The sequence below is a fragment of the Barbus barbus genome (genome assembly GCF_936440315.1).
Source record: "Barbus barbus genome assembly, chromosome: 24".
In the NCBI taxonomy this organism is placed as follows: Eukaryota; Metazoa; Chordata; class Actinopteri; order Cypriniformes; family Cyprinidae; genus Barbus; species Barbus barbus.
The window spans coordinates 23935294-23953563 of NC_136752.1; the positions used below are offsets into that span (position 1 = coordinate 23935294).

Here is an 18270-nt window from a genome sequence, read left to right on the forward strand (position 1 = left end):
ATCAAGAGTAAGCGGAGTCAAAAATAAATATATCAGTTATATTTTAAAAGTTGTAATAACTATTCTATTCTATTCTATTCTAATTATGTGGAAATTTCTGTGGAAACTGTGTAGGCTATATATTTTAATAAACATGGCAGAATTAAAAAAACAAACAACAACCAAGATTTATCTCGGATAAGAGTAATCAATCCCAGATTACTGAGCAGCCTACCAAAATAAAAAAAATAAAAAAAAGAAAGAAAGATATAAACAAATGAATATGAAGCAAAAAACAATACTGAACCCACCATTCTCAAAGGGCCATACAAACAAGATGAAAGGAGCTGATTGTTGTCCTTAAGCCTTGAAAAGCTTTTTTGAGCAGTCTTGAGCCATGGATTCCCTCGAGAATCTTCTGTGGGATTTCAAAACATTCTGCATTGATGCAAAATGAGCTCTGAGGATGACGTCCATGTTTTTGTTCTCAGGTAACTTTTGTAACAGATTGCAATAATGAATATACATGAAAGAATAACTGTGTGCAATTTACAACAAAATGTGAATAGGGCTAGCCTACAAATTAATCGACGTTAAACATCAACAAACGTCCATTTTCATTACTATATTTTCCTTTTTTTTAAATGACCTGTGTTTTTATATTCCTCTCTTTTTTGGTTTCAAATTGAGACTTAAAATATTTGTCACTTTTTCCAGCGGCTTTTGTTGTAATACGCGTCAAAGACCGAGGTTTTATTTTGAAATATTGAAAGTTGTTGTTTCCGGCTTCATCAGACAGCGGAGCTACATGTAAACACAGCGTCCATTTCCAAAACCCCGTCCGGAGAAACATCGCGCTTCACCGCTGAACATGGGGGCCGTACTCGGGCTTTGTTCCATGGCCAGTTGGGTAAGTTTACATATCAATATACTGATGAAATATAAATAGAATCGTATAGATGTGCGAAGGACAATAACTATTTGGTTTTTAGCTATTTTATCATGCGATACAGATGACATCCGCATCGGGAAAAAAGCGAAAGAGAAAATGGTGTCTGGGGCCTTGACGATGCTCTAAATTCATTAAAACCCACTGAATCTTTTGGATATTTACAAAGAATGACACACAACAACATAATTAATTTCATCATGTTTTGGTTTGATTTAAATCAGCTGTTTTGCTTTTCTAGATGTACAGTATCATGTTGGGTGGTTCCCCTGTTGTGGTGAAGCACAACATGTTTTTGTATTATTAGCAATTGTGTGTTATGTTTTGCGTAATTTGTACCACCAAGTGACATAGATATTGCCAGTTTTACTCGTAATTACAGCCAAATAACGGTATTTTGTCGGCTATTGTGATCATGACAGCAACTGATTGTTTGATGTTTTATGGGGGGTTTAAATGGGACACACTTATGATCTTAAATTGGACTCGCATAGATGATCTTCCACCTTAACGAGGTTTTCAAAGAAGGTCACATGTTTGTTAGGATTTGAGGTGTTGCGACATCAAAACACCGATTAGATGTCAGTTTATGACACACACACACACACACACAGGAGAGATGAGAAAACATCGGGCCTGAGCCTATGTACAATAAAACTTAGTAAAATTAACTTTTATTCTTTTTGTATTTTTTATTTATTTTTTCAAATATTATTAAAAAAAAATCAGCTTTGAATAAATTGCATTTTATAACATTAATATTAAATATCTAAAATAGTTTGGTTCAACGTATTAAAACAGAAAACCGCTATTTCAAATTGTTCAAATTTATCTTTTTTTTTTTTTTTTTTTTTTACAATACTACTGTTTATACTGTTTATACTGTATTTTTGAGCGTAGGAGACTTCTTTAAAAAACAAAACAACGACATAAAAATAAATACATAAATTAAAACCTTAATGTTCTTAAGGACTCCAATATTTAGTAGTGTGAATATTTTTATAAGATGTGTATCCAGACATTTATTTTAGGAGGGATTTAATGTCCTCTTTAATCACATCTAAACTCTCTTTTGTTAAAGCCAGACAAATTTAGCTACAAGCTTTGCTTGGTGTTTTACCCTGACTACAAATGAAGGATGAGGCCTCTTTAATTAGACTTTTTTTTTTTTAACACTGATATGAGTCACTTTGAAGTCATGTTTATGCGTCACCCAGTCCTGGGGGCTGTTCCATAAAAGACGCTAAGAAAAGCGGGAATTAAAGTCCAAAACCTGACTTGAAATAACCTAACAAATCAATCGGGACTAAAGCGGTTCCATAAACGACTATTCAAGTTCACGCAATCTGACTAATGCTATCCAGGTTCAGTGAGTCAGGATAATGTGACGTACACGCTTATTCTGAAGCAGCCCTTAATGTCGATCATGGATCAGATCGATCCACCATAGCAAACAGCGAATATTTGTGCTGTTTAACGCATTTGAAACATTGTGTTTTCCTCAGTGCATAACTGATACGTCACAGGTATATTTTTTACATCTGTAAATGTCAGAAAGCCATGCAAATATATCCATTTAGCTGTCAGTAGTGGGCGAGGCTTATGCGAGAGAACGAGCGCCGCGGCGCGCATGCGCGCTACACAGACAGAGCAGAATAGAATACTAGCGCAAGAATTCTGAATAAAATATACATTCTGCTAAAATATTTGTTGTTGCACATTAAATGTGACACATAGAATTTTAATTTCCTACATATGTGTATTTTTATGATAGCAGCAACTGTTAATCACTAGCTCAAATGAGTTAAATGTGTGTTCCTCTTATCAGTTAAAATGTAGGCTGATTTCTATTATAAATTTACATTTTTAATTCAGTGATTTTTAACTTTTGTGTTTTTATGCTTTAATGCTTTAAAGAGCCATTTTAGATTGTAATGTTTTAATGTTCTAATAACCATAAAAGGTACAGCTATGTCATAAATTCAGAGAGAAAGGCTGCATGGCTAGAAACTTCTGATCAACTACATGCACAAATAGCTACAATGTTAAAATGTCCTTCGCCTACATTTTGGGCACAATACATTAAATACAGTTGGTTGTAGCCTATTTTTTCTTTATTTGATTATTTAAGGTGTATTTTCTGTATACTTTTATTTTTGGACCGATAATAAATTAAACTGACTGTATGTGAGAGAGTCAGTGGTAATATGGATGCGTTCCTATTGGTCAGAGTTAGAGGAGCTCAGTTTAGCCTGACAGTTAGCCTGCTCCGGACCAGGTTAGTTTGCCAGCATAAGTTGCCGGGGTAACTGAGTTTGAACTTTTTTAAGTTTGATTTATGAAACCGAATCTACCAAAAATAAGCCTGACTAACCGAAATAAGCCTGGCTTATACTCTAATTTTGGTTTATGGAACAGCCCCCTGATCATTTTGAAGAATGAAGCTGTTTATGCCTAGGCATGATAAATCAGCATCATATTGGTAATTGAAAATTTAGATTTTTATTATTTTATTATATTTTTAATTGCACTTTTCAAAAGCGTTAATTGCCCATTTTTCATGTTACATCATGTTATTCTAATGGCAAAATTAACTTGTATATAATATTCTGCTTCTTTTTGCTAGATGGTGTCATTTATCAATAGCCAAAAAATAGACAAAAATCATATTGATTTTATAGTTATCAGTTACAATATCTTGCACAATGCATGCCTAATTATAACTCAACCAGTGCTTAATATATATATTTAGGGGGTACTACCTGACAGATTTCACAGAAATATGTATGCTGAGATAAAACAACTATGACAGCCCTAGGGTCTGAAAAAAACAAACAAACAAAAAAAAATATTGTGATCTGTAGAGGGAGTGTGTTGCTGAAGTTCATAAAACACTTGAAATGGCTTACATCACCTTTAATGTACTTTTTTTTTTTTTTTTCTTCTCTGCAGATTCCTTGCCTTTGTGGCAGTGCTCCCTGCCTGCTGTGCAGATGCTGCCCGAGTGGAAACAACTCCACAGTCACTCGGCTGATCTATGCCTTCTTTATGCTGCTGGGTGTGGGCATCGCCTGCATCATGCTCATGCCAGGCATGGAGGGGCATCTGAAAAAGGTGATCCAGCAATCCTGAGTGTTTCTTGGCAATTAAAGTTTTGTATTTGTTTTACAGGGTTGCAGCTGAAGCAATCTGACCATTTCTGTGTTGTTTTTTTACGTCACTGCAGATTCCAGGCTTTTGTGAAGGAGGAATGGGGTCGTCCATCCCGGGAGTCCAAGGTCATGTGAACTGCGATGTGCTGGTGGGCTATAAGGCTGTTTATCGTGTGTGCTTTGGGATGGCCATGTTCTTCCTTCTCTTCTCTCTCATCATGGTAAAGGTCAAGAGCAGCCAGGACCCAAGAGCTGCTGTGCATAACGGGTATGTAGGCGTTGGTGTGACCTAATGGTTAAAGTCTTGACCTGTAACTCGAAGGTTGAAGATTTGAATCTTTATGAGCAAGATACAGTTGTGTCTAAAACATTAAAATAATTTCAGAAATGTCTCATTGAGCTTCTAAATATTCATATCTTCTACAGATTTTGGTTTTTCAAGTTTGCAGCTGCCACTGCTATTACAGTTGGAGCTTTCTTCATTCCTGAAGGCCCTTTTACTACTGGTAAAGTTTTATTACCTTAAATATGAAATTACATGTTTACAATGTAAAGGTGAAAGCAACTGACTTTAAATGGCTGTTTTACAACTATCATTAAAAATAAATGCTGAATGTGTAACATAGTTTTACATTAGACATTATACAGTGGAATTTATGCAAAAAAGATAGCAAAAACAGCAGTGTTTAGCCAGATTAAGTGATGAGAGAGTGAGATTAGGCAGACTTGAGTTGTTTCTCAAATTTATTTGTGAGGATCTATTGATGATCTTCTGCTGGGTCTCTTCCAGTCTGGTTTTACGTAGGCATGGCTGGAGCGTTCTGTTTCATCCTCATCCAGCTGGTGCTCTTGATCGACTTTGCTCATTCTTGGAACGAGTCCTGGGTGGAGAAAATGGAGGAGGGAAACTCTCGCTGCTGGTATGCAGGTATGCATTAAGAGCACTTGATTTGTTCGGTCCCACATAAGAATCAAAAAACTTTTTCCAACAAGCATCAGTGTAGCACAACAAAAAATATAAATGTATACTACTGTTCAAAAGTTATTTTTTTTTAATCTTTTTAGAAAGAAGTCTCAGCAAGGATACTTTTTTTTGCTTAAAAATACAATAAAAACAATAATATTGTGAAATATTATTCCAATTTAAGTTTTCTATTATAATATATATTAATGTCATTTATTCCTTTTAACATCTCAATTATTCTTATTATTATCATTGTTGAAAACAGTGTTGCTGCTTAAATTTTTTTTTTGCGGAAATTTACTTTAAGGATTGTTTTTTTTTTTTTTTTGATGAATACGAAGTTTAAAAGAACATAATTTTTGTTTCATCCTTCAATAGTAGTGTCTTCCCAGAAAATCTTAAAAAGTAGTGCATATCTTTAACAATGTCATAAATATAACACATTTAAATTCATAAATAGAACACATTTTCATATTTTAATATCATATTTATAAAGGTTTTGTCCCTGTTTTATGTTTAGATACTTCTTACAGTGTATGCAGTCATAAAGAAGATTGATTGTTCTAAAGTATTTTTTTTTTCTACCATCCATAGCTCTTCTGTCTGCCACAGCCATCAACTACGCTCTGTCGCTGGTGTCTCTGGTCTTATTCTATGTGTATTACACTCACTCTGATGGCTGCACTGAGAACAAAGTCTTCATCAGCATCAACATGCTGCTGTGCGTTGGTGCATCTGTCTTGTCCATCTTGCCTAAAATCCAGGTAACGAATACAAAACATCTCTTTGTATGACTAGTATTAAAACTGATCATCTCCTATACTTCACTATTGCTCAAAATTTTGGATATATATCGTATCAGGTGAGCATCAAGTTGTTTACTTTCTTCATCTCCTCCAGGAGTCCCAGCCCAGATCTGGTCTCTTGCAGTCCTCCATTGTTACTCTGTACACCATGTATCTGACCTGGTCTGCCATGACCAATGAGCCTGGTAAGGACTGTGAGAGATTTGTTTTAAAAGGAACATTCTCTTGTTCATAAAATCGGTCTAAAATAATGATATTTTTCATTCCCCTCAAGACCGCAGATGCAACCCTAGCTTGCTTGGCATTATTGGCCTCAACAGCACCACCCCTGCTGGTCAGGACCGTGTTGTTCAGTGGTGGGATGCCCAGGGTATTGTGGGCTTGATCTTGTTCCTGTTGTGTGTGCTGTACTCCAGGTAAGAGAGTTTGCATGTTTTAAAATATGTGGTCTGTTTTTGCAGCTATTTTTCAACACAGCAGTCAAATTAGTCTTTTTATTTCCTCAGCATCCGCAACTCTAGCAACGCCCAAGTGAACAAACTGACCCTCACCAGCGACGAGTCTGCTCTGATCGAGGATGGTCCCGCTCCAGAGAACTTTGAAGTGGGCGATGACTCCAACCGTGCCGTTGACAATGAGAAAGATGGAGTCACCTACAGCTACTCTTTCTTCCACTTCATGCTTTTCTTGGCTTCCCTGTATATCATGATGACACTGACAAACTGGTACAGGTATGTGCCCATGTGATAATGTATTTATCAGTTTCATTGCACAATATATTAGTGATCATGTTTTAGTTTGATTAGGCCAATTTTGTAAGCAGATCAAGTGTACGCACTTTTCTGGTTACAAAAGTGCATTAATATATGCATACAATTCTGTACATAAAAATGTATATACTAAATTGCAATACACCCTTAAAAATAAAGGCTCTTTATTGGCATCAGTGGTTCCACATAGAACCTTTACCATCCATGGAACCTTTTCATTCCACAAAAGGTTCTTTACAGTGGAAAAAGTTATTTAGGCAACGTTTACACTAGTGCATTTTTATTGTTTACACTAATTCGGTGTTTTCGACCCACCAAAACGGAGACTTTTGAAAATGCTGCAGACCCCATTTTAGTTTGAAAACTCCAGGGTTGCGTTTCAGTGTAAACGGACCAAAATGGAGACTTTTGAAAACGATGGCATGGCTGCCCACATTCGCTCTGCGTATCCTTGACGACTGTGTAAACAATAACATCAAGTTCATTGCTCTACCCATAGATATGTATAGATATTTGCCTATCATTACACTGTTTTAATATAATATTTATTTTATATTTGTATAGTCTGTTAATAATAACTGTCCTTTTCTAATTTTTATAAATGTATAACTTTTATAAATGAGTACATTAAATAGTGTATCAGGGGAGATATTTTTAATGTTATAAAAAAATTATATTTCAAATAAATGCTGTTCTTTTTTGAACTTTCTATTCACCAAATCCTGAAAAAATAAATAATCATTAACCAGCACAACCATTTTTAATATTTATAATAATAAATGGTTCTGACCCCACACGTTTGAACGGTGGTGTATGTAAATTTTTAACAATATTTTTACTAATTCTTTTTAACTAAACTCTTAAAGCTGTTCTTAATAAAAACACATTTAATTACAATATCATCTGGCATTTTGTTGGCACTATTTATATTTAAATGTTTATGGTCAGCAAGGTTTACAGATTTATCTTTAAACTGAATTAATTTTTTTTTCTTGTCAATTTTATAGCCCTGCCTCCAACTATGAGACTATGACCAGCAAGTGGCCCTCTGTGTGGGTGAAGATCACCTCTAGCTGGATCTGCATCTCTCTGTATGTGTGGACCTTGGTGGCTCCACTGGTCCTCATCAACCGTGACTTCGACTGAGAGGACGGATAGAAAAGAAAGCTTGCAATTAGAATCTGACATTACTTATGTGAATATCCACCTGTGAGTGTTTTGTTCGTTCAGGTGACCCTACATGATTATTTTTTTTTTAACCTTGCATGCTTTTATGTAGTGTTTATTTGTTCATATATGAGCTGAAATAAATTAAGAACATGGCTTGGGTTTCTTGTGATGTTAATATTTCCTTCAAGAATTTGTTCTTCAAAATTAAGGATAAATTAACCTTGATTAATACCCTCTGTATAGTTAAAAAAAACTAAAAAGTATCTTAAGTTATTTGTGGAGAGTAGTGATAAATGCAGGTCATGTTTTCCCATAAATCGTGACATCCATAGTTTCCTATAGAACGCACATATAGTGAATTAGCATGTGAAAAATTTACAGGCAACTTAAAATTGTAGATTTGTCATGCTTTTTGCCTCTTGATGATTTGCACCATGAACATGACTGTAACAGTGCTAAACCTTTTGCAGCTTGCACATAGTTGTTTGCGCACTATTCATTTTATGCTTGTAGCCAATGTGTGTGTTAAACAATGTTTTGCACTGAATATATGATCCTTTACTGATAAACCTGAATAGATGACTTGTTTTGCTTTACCCTTTATTGTAGCCTATTAAAGGCACGCTGGTGGTTTTCCTGATGGCAGTTCTCACTTTTTTGCCCAGTGTTATTGTTTGCCCTTTGACAAGTGCATTGTAATCACCAAATATGTTATCCTATTAAAGGTTTAAAACCCAGATTGTGTTCTCATTGGAGTTTCAAAATATTACCAGTTATTGGAACAGATTTTAAGATTGAATTACGATTACGGTTCAGGTTTCCGATATCGATTTACCTGAAAATATTCAGGTATATGTATTTTTTTAAATGAAAAAACAAAAAAACAATTAATGCTGTAAATTAAACAGTGAACTCTCTTGGTACATTTTACATACAGTAGTTAACATTTGAAGTGGATAGAAAAAAAAGTTGTCCTAAAACGAATGCATTTTGGTTTTAGGATAACTGATTAAGGGTTTTGATCCACTTCAAATGTTGACTACTGTATATAGGCCTACAGTTCTAATTATCTTCTGAACTTAGTCGTCAGAATATATATACAGTGCCCTCAAAAAGTATTGGAACAGTAAAGACAAAATTGCTCTGTTGGCTGTGGAGTCAAGACATTTACAAATATGATTAAAAGATGAATATGAGACAAAACTACAGAATGTCACATTTTATTATTGGGTGATTCAACACATAGATGTTTTACCAGCTAAGAAGTTCAGCACTTTTAGAGTTTCATCTCTCTATCTGATGTAAGCATAAGTATTGGAACAGTTGCCTCACAGGTCTTTCTAAGTGATCAGCTGTGTCCTGTTGCATTAATTCTTCAGATATTAAAAGCAGGGAATGTGATGTATCAGTAATATCCATTACTTCTGTATTCTGAATGTTGCAGTTGATGATGACACAAACCAGGATGAAGACGAGGGAGCTGACTTTGAGAGAAAAGCAAGTAATTTGGATGCTAAAAGAAAAGAGGAAGTCAATTATAGCTATAGCAAAAACAAAGGGCATAGAGAAATCAAGAGTTTGGAAACCACCAGCGACACCAGCAACCAACAATGACTTGATCGGCTGAAAAAACAACAGTAGTTGATGACAGACAAATCATAAAAGCTGTGAAAATGAACCCTAAAAGACGTGTCTGTAAAATCACCAACAACTTCCAGAAAGCTGAGGTGGTGCTCTGACAATCTACTGTCCTCAGGAGACTTACAGATGCTACACAGCAAGATGCAAACCTCTGAACAGCTCCAAAAATAGAAAGGCAAGATTAGAGTTTGCAAAAAAGCACAAAGGTGAGCCAGAAGAGTTTTGGAACTGTGTTTATGGACCGATGAGACAAAGATGAAGCTTTATCTAAGTGATGGGAAAGCAATGTGGAGAAAACAAGGGAACTGCAAGTGATCCCAAGCATACAGCCTCATCTGTAAAGCATGGTGGAGGTGGTGTCATGGCATGGGCATGCATGGCTGTCTCTGGAACAGGCCCTCTCAACTTTACTAATGACTTAACGTTTGATGACAGTAGAAGAATGAATTTGGAAGGGTACAAAGCCATCTTGCCTACCACAATATTCAAGAAAATGCCACCAGGTTCATTGGGAAGTGCTTCATATTGCATCAGGACAATGACCCAAAACACCCTGCCAGTTCAGTCAAGGAATTTATAAGGGCAAAGAAATGGAAAGTCTTAGATTGCCCAAGTCAATCTCCAGATTTAAATCCGACTGAACATGAATTTCACCAGCTGAAGAGGAGAGTAAAGGCAGAAACTCCCCAAAACAAGCAACAATTGGAATTGGCTGCATTAAAGGCTGGGAAAAGTATTTCAAAGGATGAGACCAAGAGTCTGGTGATGTCTATGGGTCACAGACTCACTGCTGTGATTGTGCACAAGGGATCTGCCACTAAATAATAGCTTTTAATCTTTTATATCTGCCTGATGTTCAACTGTCCCAATACTTATGCTCACATCAATGAGTGGGATGAACTCTAAAAGTGTTGTTCGTTTTATTTGGTAAAACATGTATGTGTTGAAACAGCTGATAATAAAATGTGACATTCTGTAGTTTTGTCTCGTATTCATCTTTTAATCATATTTGCAAATGTCTTGACTCCACAGCCAACAGAGCAATTTTGTCTTTACTGTTCCAATACTTATGGAGGGGACTGTAGATAGATAGTATATTTGTATTTTGTAGTATAGTATTTTGCAAAATGCTCCTCTTTTAGTTTTTCGTTTGGGACATGTTCACAACACAAACTGATTTATTGACGTCTTTCCGCGGTTCAAACAGAGATTTTATATTTTTAGTTGTTTGGCATTTAAAAGTGGAAGAGATTATCAATTCGTGTGGGCTCCGCAATCTTTCTTGCTATAATCCAGAAGCCACAAATCTGTATTTATTTCTTTAAATTTCATGATGAATTTAATTTCATGATTAAATTATTCATGAGAATAATTTAAGTAATTTTTAAAACTAACAAAGCGTATGGACTCTATGCACGATCGCTTCTGTTTGGTCTCAACCAGCTCAGTTGCATCCGGTGCTGTGCCGGAAGCTGTTTTTGCTATTGGCGATAACTGTGTGAAAATGGCAGGGAGGATGGCATATTACACTCCCTGTTTACAAGACCTTCCCCGGATTACCGTAAATGACATTAATCGTATCGTGGGGCAATCAGCTGTTACACCCAACAGTAAGAAAGAGAACGGCTTCAAATTATTGTATGCAAATAGTATTTGGTTAAGTTTTACTGACGAATCAGGACTAACAGACAGAGAAAATGGGATTGAAAAAGTTTTCTTCTTTTTCGGTTTGTTAAAATCATAAAATAAACATTTCAACCCAGCCCTATTTGAAACCCTCCCCAAAAAAACCCCACCAGAATCAACGTCTAAACGCCTTTAATGTTACTGCAAAGCTTTGTATAATAATGAAAAGCTCACGGTAACAAGAATCACTGTGTATTGTCCAACATTATGGAAATAACCATAAGCCAAAGTCTTCACGTCTATTTACAATGACATTAGGACATCAGGCAGGCACTTCTATACCATATACATAAAGGATAGCTGTAACGTTTTCTGAACTGCTCAATAATAAAACACGTGCTTCACGAAACAGTCAGCTGCAATGTAAACCAGCAACATAACTGCAGCCTAATCTCCTGCTAGAGATTGTGGAAAGGACACAAGCTAGTGAACAGTAACTAAAAGTATCTGTGAAAGGAAGGAATGTCAAACTCATGGACAGACAGTACCAAAAAATAATTCTGGCAAATAAATATAATCATTTTGATGAATATTTACAAAAAATGAAAAGGTCTGTTTTCCAGGCTGATTAGTTTTCAGATATCAAGCTGTGGCGTGTCGGCACTGGGCAGGTCAGAGTTCAGTTCGCACAGGTAGAACAGCGTGGTCTCGCTCGCCTCCGCCTCTGTGAGGGGCTCCAGACGGATCAGAGAGCTGCGAGGCGTCTCGATCTCCGACTCCAGAGCCTTGTCCAAAAGGTCTGTGGGTTCTTCCGGGCTCTGGGGCAGAATAGGCTGGCTCAGGTTTTCAATTGGAGAATCTGGTGGGGCCAGAGGGGTGCATCCATCCAGGAAGGCCAGCAGAGGACAGGTTGTATACTGGATCAGCTGCTTATCTGAATGAAGGAACCAACACGCTAGTAAACAAAGCACAGTGAGGGCACACAAATAACACTGATTTATAAAAGGAACATGCAACAATTACCTGTGTTGTCAGACTCAGGCTTCCCTTTGTTGAGGTTATCCTTTGTTTCCAAGACAGCTTCCTGCCAAAAGCAAAAGAAAAACAGAGCTTTATCAAAAATATGACAACGCAGAATAAAATTAAACATATCGTCATGGTGAATTATAGCAGGTGAGCGATAAATCATTGGAAATTATTTTAGAGCTGTTCAACAAACAACAAAAAAAGCAAGTAAACACATTATGGCTTATGGAATCTTCAAACAAACCTGTATGATATCTGGGTCAATGCTGAACTGTTTTCCATACAGCATGGCCTGGAAGTCTTCCAGACTGCAGTCAATGCTGTCCAAATAGTCCATCAACTCAACTCTGTAGTGATTTCATTTACAATGAAATGTTCATTAAATATGCTTAAAGCAGAAGTATGTGATATTTGCACTACAAGTCTCACCAATGAAAAAAATCAATCAATAATAAAAAATGTAAAGTTTGAATTCTGTTGATCCAATTATTTAGTATTTAATTTGAATACTAATTTTGAATGTTAGTTTAATTTGAATGGAAGCCCATTTCCTCCATGTGACAAAAAAAATCATGCTTTGACAGACACCAAGTCATAAATATTAGTATGAGGGAAAAAATGCAAAATTAAAGAGAAAAAGTCATAATTATGAGATAAAAATGTACAAATCAAGAGATGTCAATTATGAAATGAAATCAATTCTGAAAAAAATATAAGAGAAAAAGTCACGTAAAAGAATTAAATCATAAGAAATTGAAATTATTAACTAAATTATGAGATAAAGATAAAATTGTGGATTATGATTTTTTTCAAATGCGGCAGAAAACGACTTCCATAAATGTATTCTCAGGAGTTAGAATAATATTTAGTTTACCTCACTTTTTTTTTATTTATTTTTTTCTTGGCAAGTGAGAAGCTCATCATGATAGATATTAAATCTCAGCAGCCTTATATTATATACGGCCTACTACTTACTTGCCAAGAAGGTTTATATTTTGTGAAATGGCTCCATTTTCGCTGAGAATGGAGTCCATCAGCTTCACTGGATCCTCTGAACTTAGAGCTGAGGGTTTGTTCAATTGCAGGGCGCTTGATGAAATGTCAGAGATGCTTTTGGGTACTGCTTCTTGTTGAGCGGTTGAATTTGTTACAGTTCCGTTTGTGCTGTCGTTTCTTGTAGTCGGGCTGCTTTCACAAGCAACTTCCACAATTTCAGTATCTCTGTAAGAAATCAAGAAAAACAGATCTCATTTCAAATTTTCTGCCACAAAACTTTAATCAAAAGAGGTGTAATGGTTTGAATCAAAACTTAAATTCTTACCCTTGGTCAGCTAGTACCGATACGCCATCTATAAATTCTGCATCTTCATCTGTGATGTCACAGACGACGACATCTTCAGAAATGTCAGAACTGCTCTTCAATCCATTGAGTCCATTCACTGCAGACTAACAGAGACGGCAAGAGATGAGTCTCTGACAAACACATCTTCAAGTTTCAATATTAATGAGAATATCATGTTTATATAAATAAATCGGTCCCCCACCAACGTGAATTTCTCACAATTTAAGGTTCATATCCAGGGGCAGGACAATTTCACACAAAGTGAACCCTGCCTCAAATCTCATTAAGAGAGAAAAACGCAAGATAATGAATAGCAACATTACATTTATAAAAATAACTGACAAGAGCACATTTCATCCTAGCAAGAAGAGACAAAGTGCATGGAACCTAATCACCCATGGATGGTTCTACACCTACTTTGCTGTGGTCCATAGATTCGTCGAAGATCTGGTGGAGGAATTTCGACTTCTTTCCATTGCTGTTCAGTGTAAGTGGTCTGAAATTAGATAGCAAGTAAGGTACATATTAATAATAGTGTAAAAATATATTGATATTTGTTTTTAATTTATAATAATAAATTAAATTATATCAAAATTACTGAAAGAATCATTGATGAATCAGAATAGGAACCAGGAAGATACATATACATACATACATTTACAATACTCATCTTTTATTTCAAATAACTATTTTCTGTTTTAAAACATTTGAATAATGTATTTTATTTCTGTGAAAGCAAAGCTGGAATTTCAAATGTTAAAAACTGTTCAAAACATTTATTTGTAACAGACATTTTTTTTTGTAATAAATGTAAAAGTCTTAGCTGTAAAAACTTTTTGAATGCCGGTAGTGTACTTTTCTTAAATGCATACACATGCATTTTAGTCTTACCTTTTGCGTTTTAAATTTAACATACGACTGTTCTGAACAAATGTGAAGATAAACTGCACCAGCTGCAGGGAACAATACAAAAAGTGGCTTCAACATTCAAACCTATGCATAAGATCATGTACGTTTTATGCTGATATATAAATGTCTGCAAAATTGCTACGTGCAAGTAGAACGTACCTCCTTTATGACCTGTTGCTGCTGTGCATGTTTCTGTCTGAGGTCTGACAGCTCTGTCCAAAGAGCTTCATTCTCTCTGGAGAGAAGACAACAGAAAAGAGAATGAGAGTTATACATTTTCTAAAAAACATGCCATCAGTGTAGTTCTTTGTTGTTGCTAAGATATATTCAGAGTGGTTTAACCATGTTGATACAGGGCAATATTAGGCACAACTAGTGATGAGAATGTCTATTTCCTTAACTTCTGGGTAAATGCACATGGATGAGATTAAATGATACAGATAATGTAAGGCACAAGCACAGAGTATTTTATTACCTTTTCAGTGTAGCAAGTCTAGCGTCCATGTTTTCTTGCTGCTCATGTACGTTCTGTACGCTTGTCAGAATTTTCGAAAGATCTCCTTGCCTTATTTTGCTCTCTTCAGGGCGAGCATTTGACACCTATATCAAGAATAATGACTATCAACTTCAGCTTAAATTCAGATATTACTTACAACTATTTAAATTGTTGTTATACAAAAATGTTCAGGTCTCCACTTTCTAATTTCGTCATTTTTATCAGAGATTTACCTTTCTTTTGATGTTCTCTAGCAGGTCATCTTGCCCATGTTTGAAATATGGATGCTGGAATTCAACTGGTCCATCTCGCTCTTGCTTCACAATGCCCGAGTCAATGTGCATCACCTTGCGAAAACCATCTGTTTGTAAAGGAAAGGAACAAAGTGACAAAGAAACGAACATTAATCTCAAATTACAGCTGAACAATGAGGAAGGAGGAGAATTTCGGTGGAGCTGTAGAGAAACCACTTACACATGTTGAGCTGTCGGACAAAACTGGCCATGTTGTTGTGCTTGAAAAACTTTGGAAGAATCTCTTTTGCAAACCTTTGTTCATCCAGTACAAGGAAACTGCTCCCTTCCTATAAAAACAAATGAAGAGCCTTGTTAACTAAATAAAACAGATCTGTCATTTTGTATATTGTTCCTTATTCTATAGAACACATTAGGTGTGCATTTTATTATTATTATTTTTAGCTTTACAGACATGGTCAATATAAGTTCTTGATTGAATAGAAGAGTGTTTACATTGATTTCTTTTTTTTTTTGCACCCTCAGATTCCAGATTTTCAAATAGCTGCATACATCAATGGAAAGCTTATTTTGTTCAGTATAAATCTCAATTTCGAAAAATTGACCCTTATGACTGGTTTTGTGGTCCAGGGTCATATATATAAGCAAACATGCATTTATATGCATGTGGAAATCCTCTAAAGAACTATATAATAATACAACTGTTAAATAAGAAAATAAAATGGAAAAAAAAATATATGTTGCAAATCTTAATACTTATATCATAGTACGACATCCATGATCTGACACATATCCATCATAATAAACATCTAATCGCATAGGACCCGGATCACATAAGCTAAGCTAGAATGCTAACTAACATTCAGTTCTTTTCTTTCAATTACCTGGCTCCAGCAAATTAATTCATTTGTATCCGAATCCTCGACGAGGGTCCAAAGCTTGGTGAGAAATGCGGGAACGTTGGAGTTGTGTTTCATTTTGCTGGAATGAAAATGAAACGCTGCAAAGAATAAATAATATGAGTCAGAGAGATTTCTTTCTTGGGTTTTAGACAAAACACGAGAACCTGTGAACAAGTACACAACTTCCTGTAGGATTCGAGCGTTCTGATTGGTCCGTTGCGACCTTACGTAAGATTGCTCACGTGTATTGTCAGCCGTATGTTGGTGGTAGCCAATGAAACCGCTTCGTTGAAGAGAGAGGGATCTGATTGGTCACTCTTCCACTCCGTGGGTGTGTTCAAAAATATCAGCCCAATCAGCAGCAACGTGTATATAAACCACGCGGTATTAAAGAGACAGATCACACAATGGGTCCAAATGAAGTCATTATAATGTGTCTCCGCGCAACAACTGAAGATATTAGAAAACATGTTTGTTGTAAGAGTTTTATAGTAACATAGCATATCACCATGATGATGATGGTGAATTTGTAAGTAAATGTAATTAACATCTAAATAAATTCACAAGAGCAAGTATATTGTTTTGCACATGTTTATTTACATTAAAGGCAAAATAACTTAATAAGAGCACAAGTATAGATCTGGAACTTCTTTAAGTCTGTCTAAATATGCAATAATTGCAATGCATTCTGGTCCATATCCTTTCCTCAGGACACTGATTAATGTAACATAAAAATACTATACATATTTATATATTTTGCTATTGTATTGTGAAGTGACATTTTCATAAACTTTTCTATGCTCCTCTGATTATATAATGGTAAATATTACAATATCATAGCACAACAGCAGTGATCAGCAATACTGATAAGCCTAATACTCACAATAAAAATATAGATAGAATATAGATCATAACACAGTCTCGGAGGTAAGAAGTGGGTTATCCTTCACCTGAATTTTTGGCTTTTCATCCTGAAATGCGAGGCAAATGTTGGATCACAACAATTAACCACAGTTTCCACAAATCTTCAGTCGATTGGGATGTTGATGTGGATCAGGCTGTGAGTGCTTGAGGGAAATCAGTGTTGCTCCGTTCCACTCATTCGTGAGACAGTCTTTGTGTTTCCTTGTCACCATCAAAGCTTGATGGCTTGAGAAGGCTTAGCTTGTTTTGAAACTATTTAATTCGTTCAAGGAGAAGAAACATGAAATTAAGCATAAAATGTAAGTTATTTTATATTATTTACTAGTGTTTGGAACTGTTGTATTAAAATATACAGTTTACTGAACACGTTTGCTTCGGCCTTCAGCTTTGTGCCAGCAGCTGAATGACACCTGTGAAGATATTAATAAAAACAGCACTCTTGCTTCTGTGATACCTTTTACATTGTGGCTGTTGTAAAAATCATGCTGTGCCTCAAAAGTGTTTCAGTGAAAAAAAAAAAGTTCAATAAATAGTCTATTTGTGACAACTTAATGGCAGGTGCCATATCTTGTGACAACATGCCCCATAAAAGATTTACATATTAAGTGTTTATTTTTATTTTTTTTCTGTAGCCGTTTGATTATACCAATGATTGAAGAATCATTCATCAATTTAACTTAAGCTTTAACAAATCAAATGTTAAACTAATAGATTGTTTGTGACAACATGCCTCACAAAACAGTTCTGTAAACTATATATTCTGTAAAACAAATTTGATGGTAATATTAGTAAAACATATTCATATTCATATATATATATATATATATATATATATATATATATATATATATCTAGCCACTTGCCAAGGCTTCCAAGTTGCGTTCAATAATCAAAATATGTTAAAAAAATATTCATATGAAATGACAAATATATTCACTGGTAGTGCAGAAAATGTATTTTGCATGGAGCAGGTTGCCTAATGGTGGCAGGCTTATATCACATGACCAACATACTTTATCTTTGTTGACCCTTCTGGTATTGGACACTTTTGCTTGTGATCTAAATGAATTATAGGTTGTATTGCAACAATCTATAAATCTGAATCCTCTTGCAAAATGCTGGATCCATGCAGACGAATGTCATATAAATGTCTTTTGGAGCAAAAGTGTGATAACTAACCCCATTTTTACAGCAGATCCAGTTTGCACATCATTGCAGCTGCAGTTCATACAGTTTGAACAAGTGAGTATTATTAAACTTAAGTATTTAATGTCACCTTTCACCTACATCTTTGTCATTGGGTTACATTTTGCAGTTATGATACTGCTACGCTAATATAGTTAAAATACTTGCCAGCAAC

General features: G+C 35.4%; 2 protein-coding genes across 2 annotated transcripts; one reads left to right on the forward strand and one right to left on the reverse strand.

Moving 5' to 3' along the window:
• Positions 1-245: 245 nt before the first annotated feature.
• On the forward strand, positions 246-8527 carry LOC306844002 (serine incorporator 1-like). The gene is made up of 11 exons (XM_079375793.1): positions 246-470; positions 775-889; positions 3881-4042; positions 4155-4348; positions 4507-4586; positions 4871-5008; positions 5639-5808; positions 5945-6035; positions 6125-6266; positions 6357-6581; positions 7628-8527. Exons 2-11 carry the CDS (start codon positions 851-853, stop codon positions 7764-7766), a joined length of 1380 nt encoding a protein of 459 aa, XP_079231919.1. The 5' UTR covers positions 246-470; positions 775-850; the 3' UTR covers positions 7767-8527.
• Positions 8528-11232: 2705 nt separating this feature from the next.
• LOC306843628 (heat shock factor protein 2-like) lies at positions 11233-16252 on the reverse strand. The gene is made up of 13 exons (XM_079375207.1): positions 16229-16252; positions 15969-16084; positions 15305-15413; positions 15064-15191; positions 14810-14934; positions 14494-14569; positions 14317-14378; positions 13843-13921; positions 13405-13529; positions 13059-13304; positions 12328-12430; positions 12081-12141; positions 11233-11991 (listed from the first exon to the last, which is right to left on the reverse strand). Exons 2-13 carry the CDS (start codon positions 16059-16061, stop codon positions 11693-11695), a joined length of 1506 nt encoding a protein of 501 aa, XP_079231333.1. The 5' UTR covers positions 16062-16084; positions 16229-16252; the 3' UTR covers positions 11233-11692.
• Positions 16253-18270: the final 2018 nt, after the last annotated feature.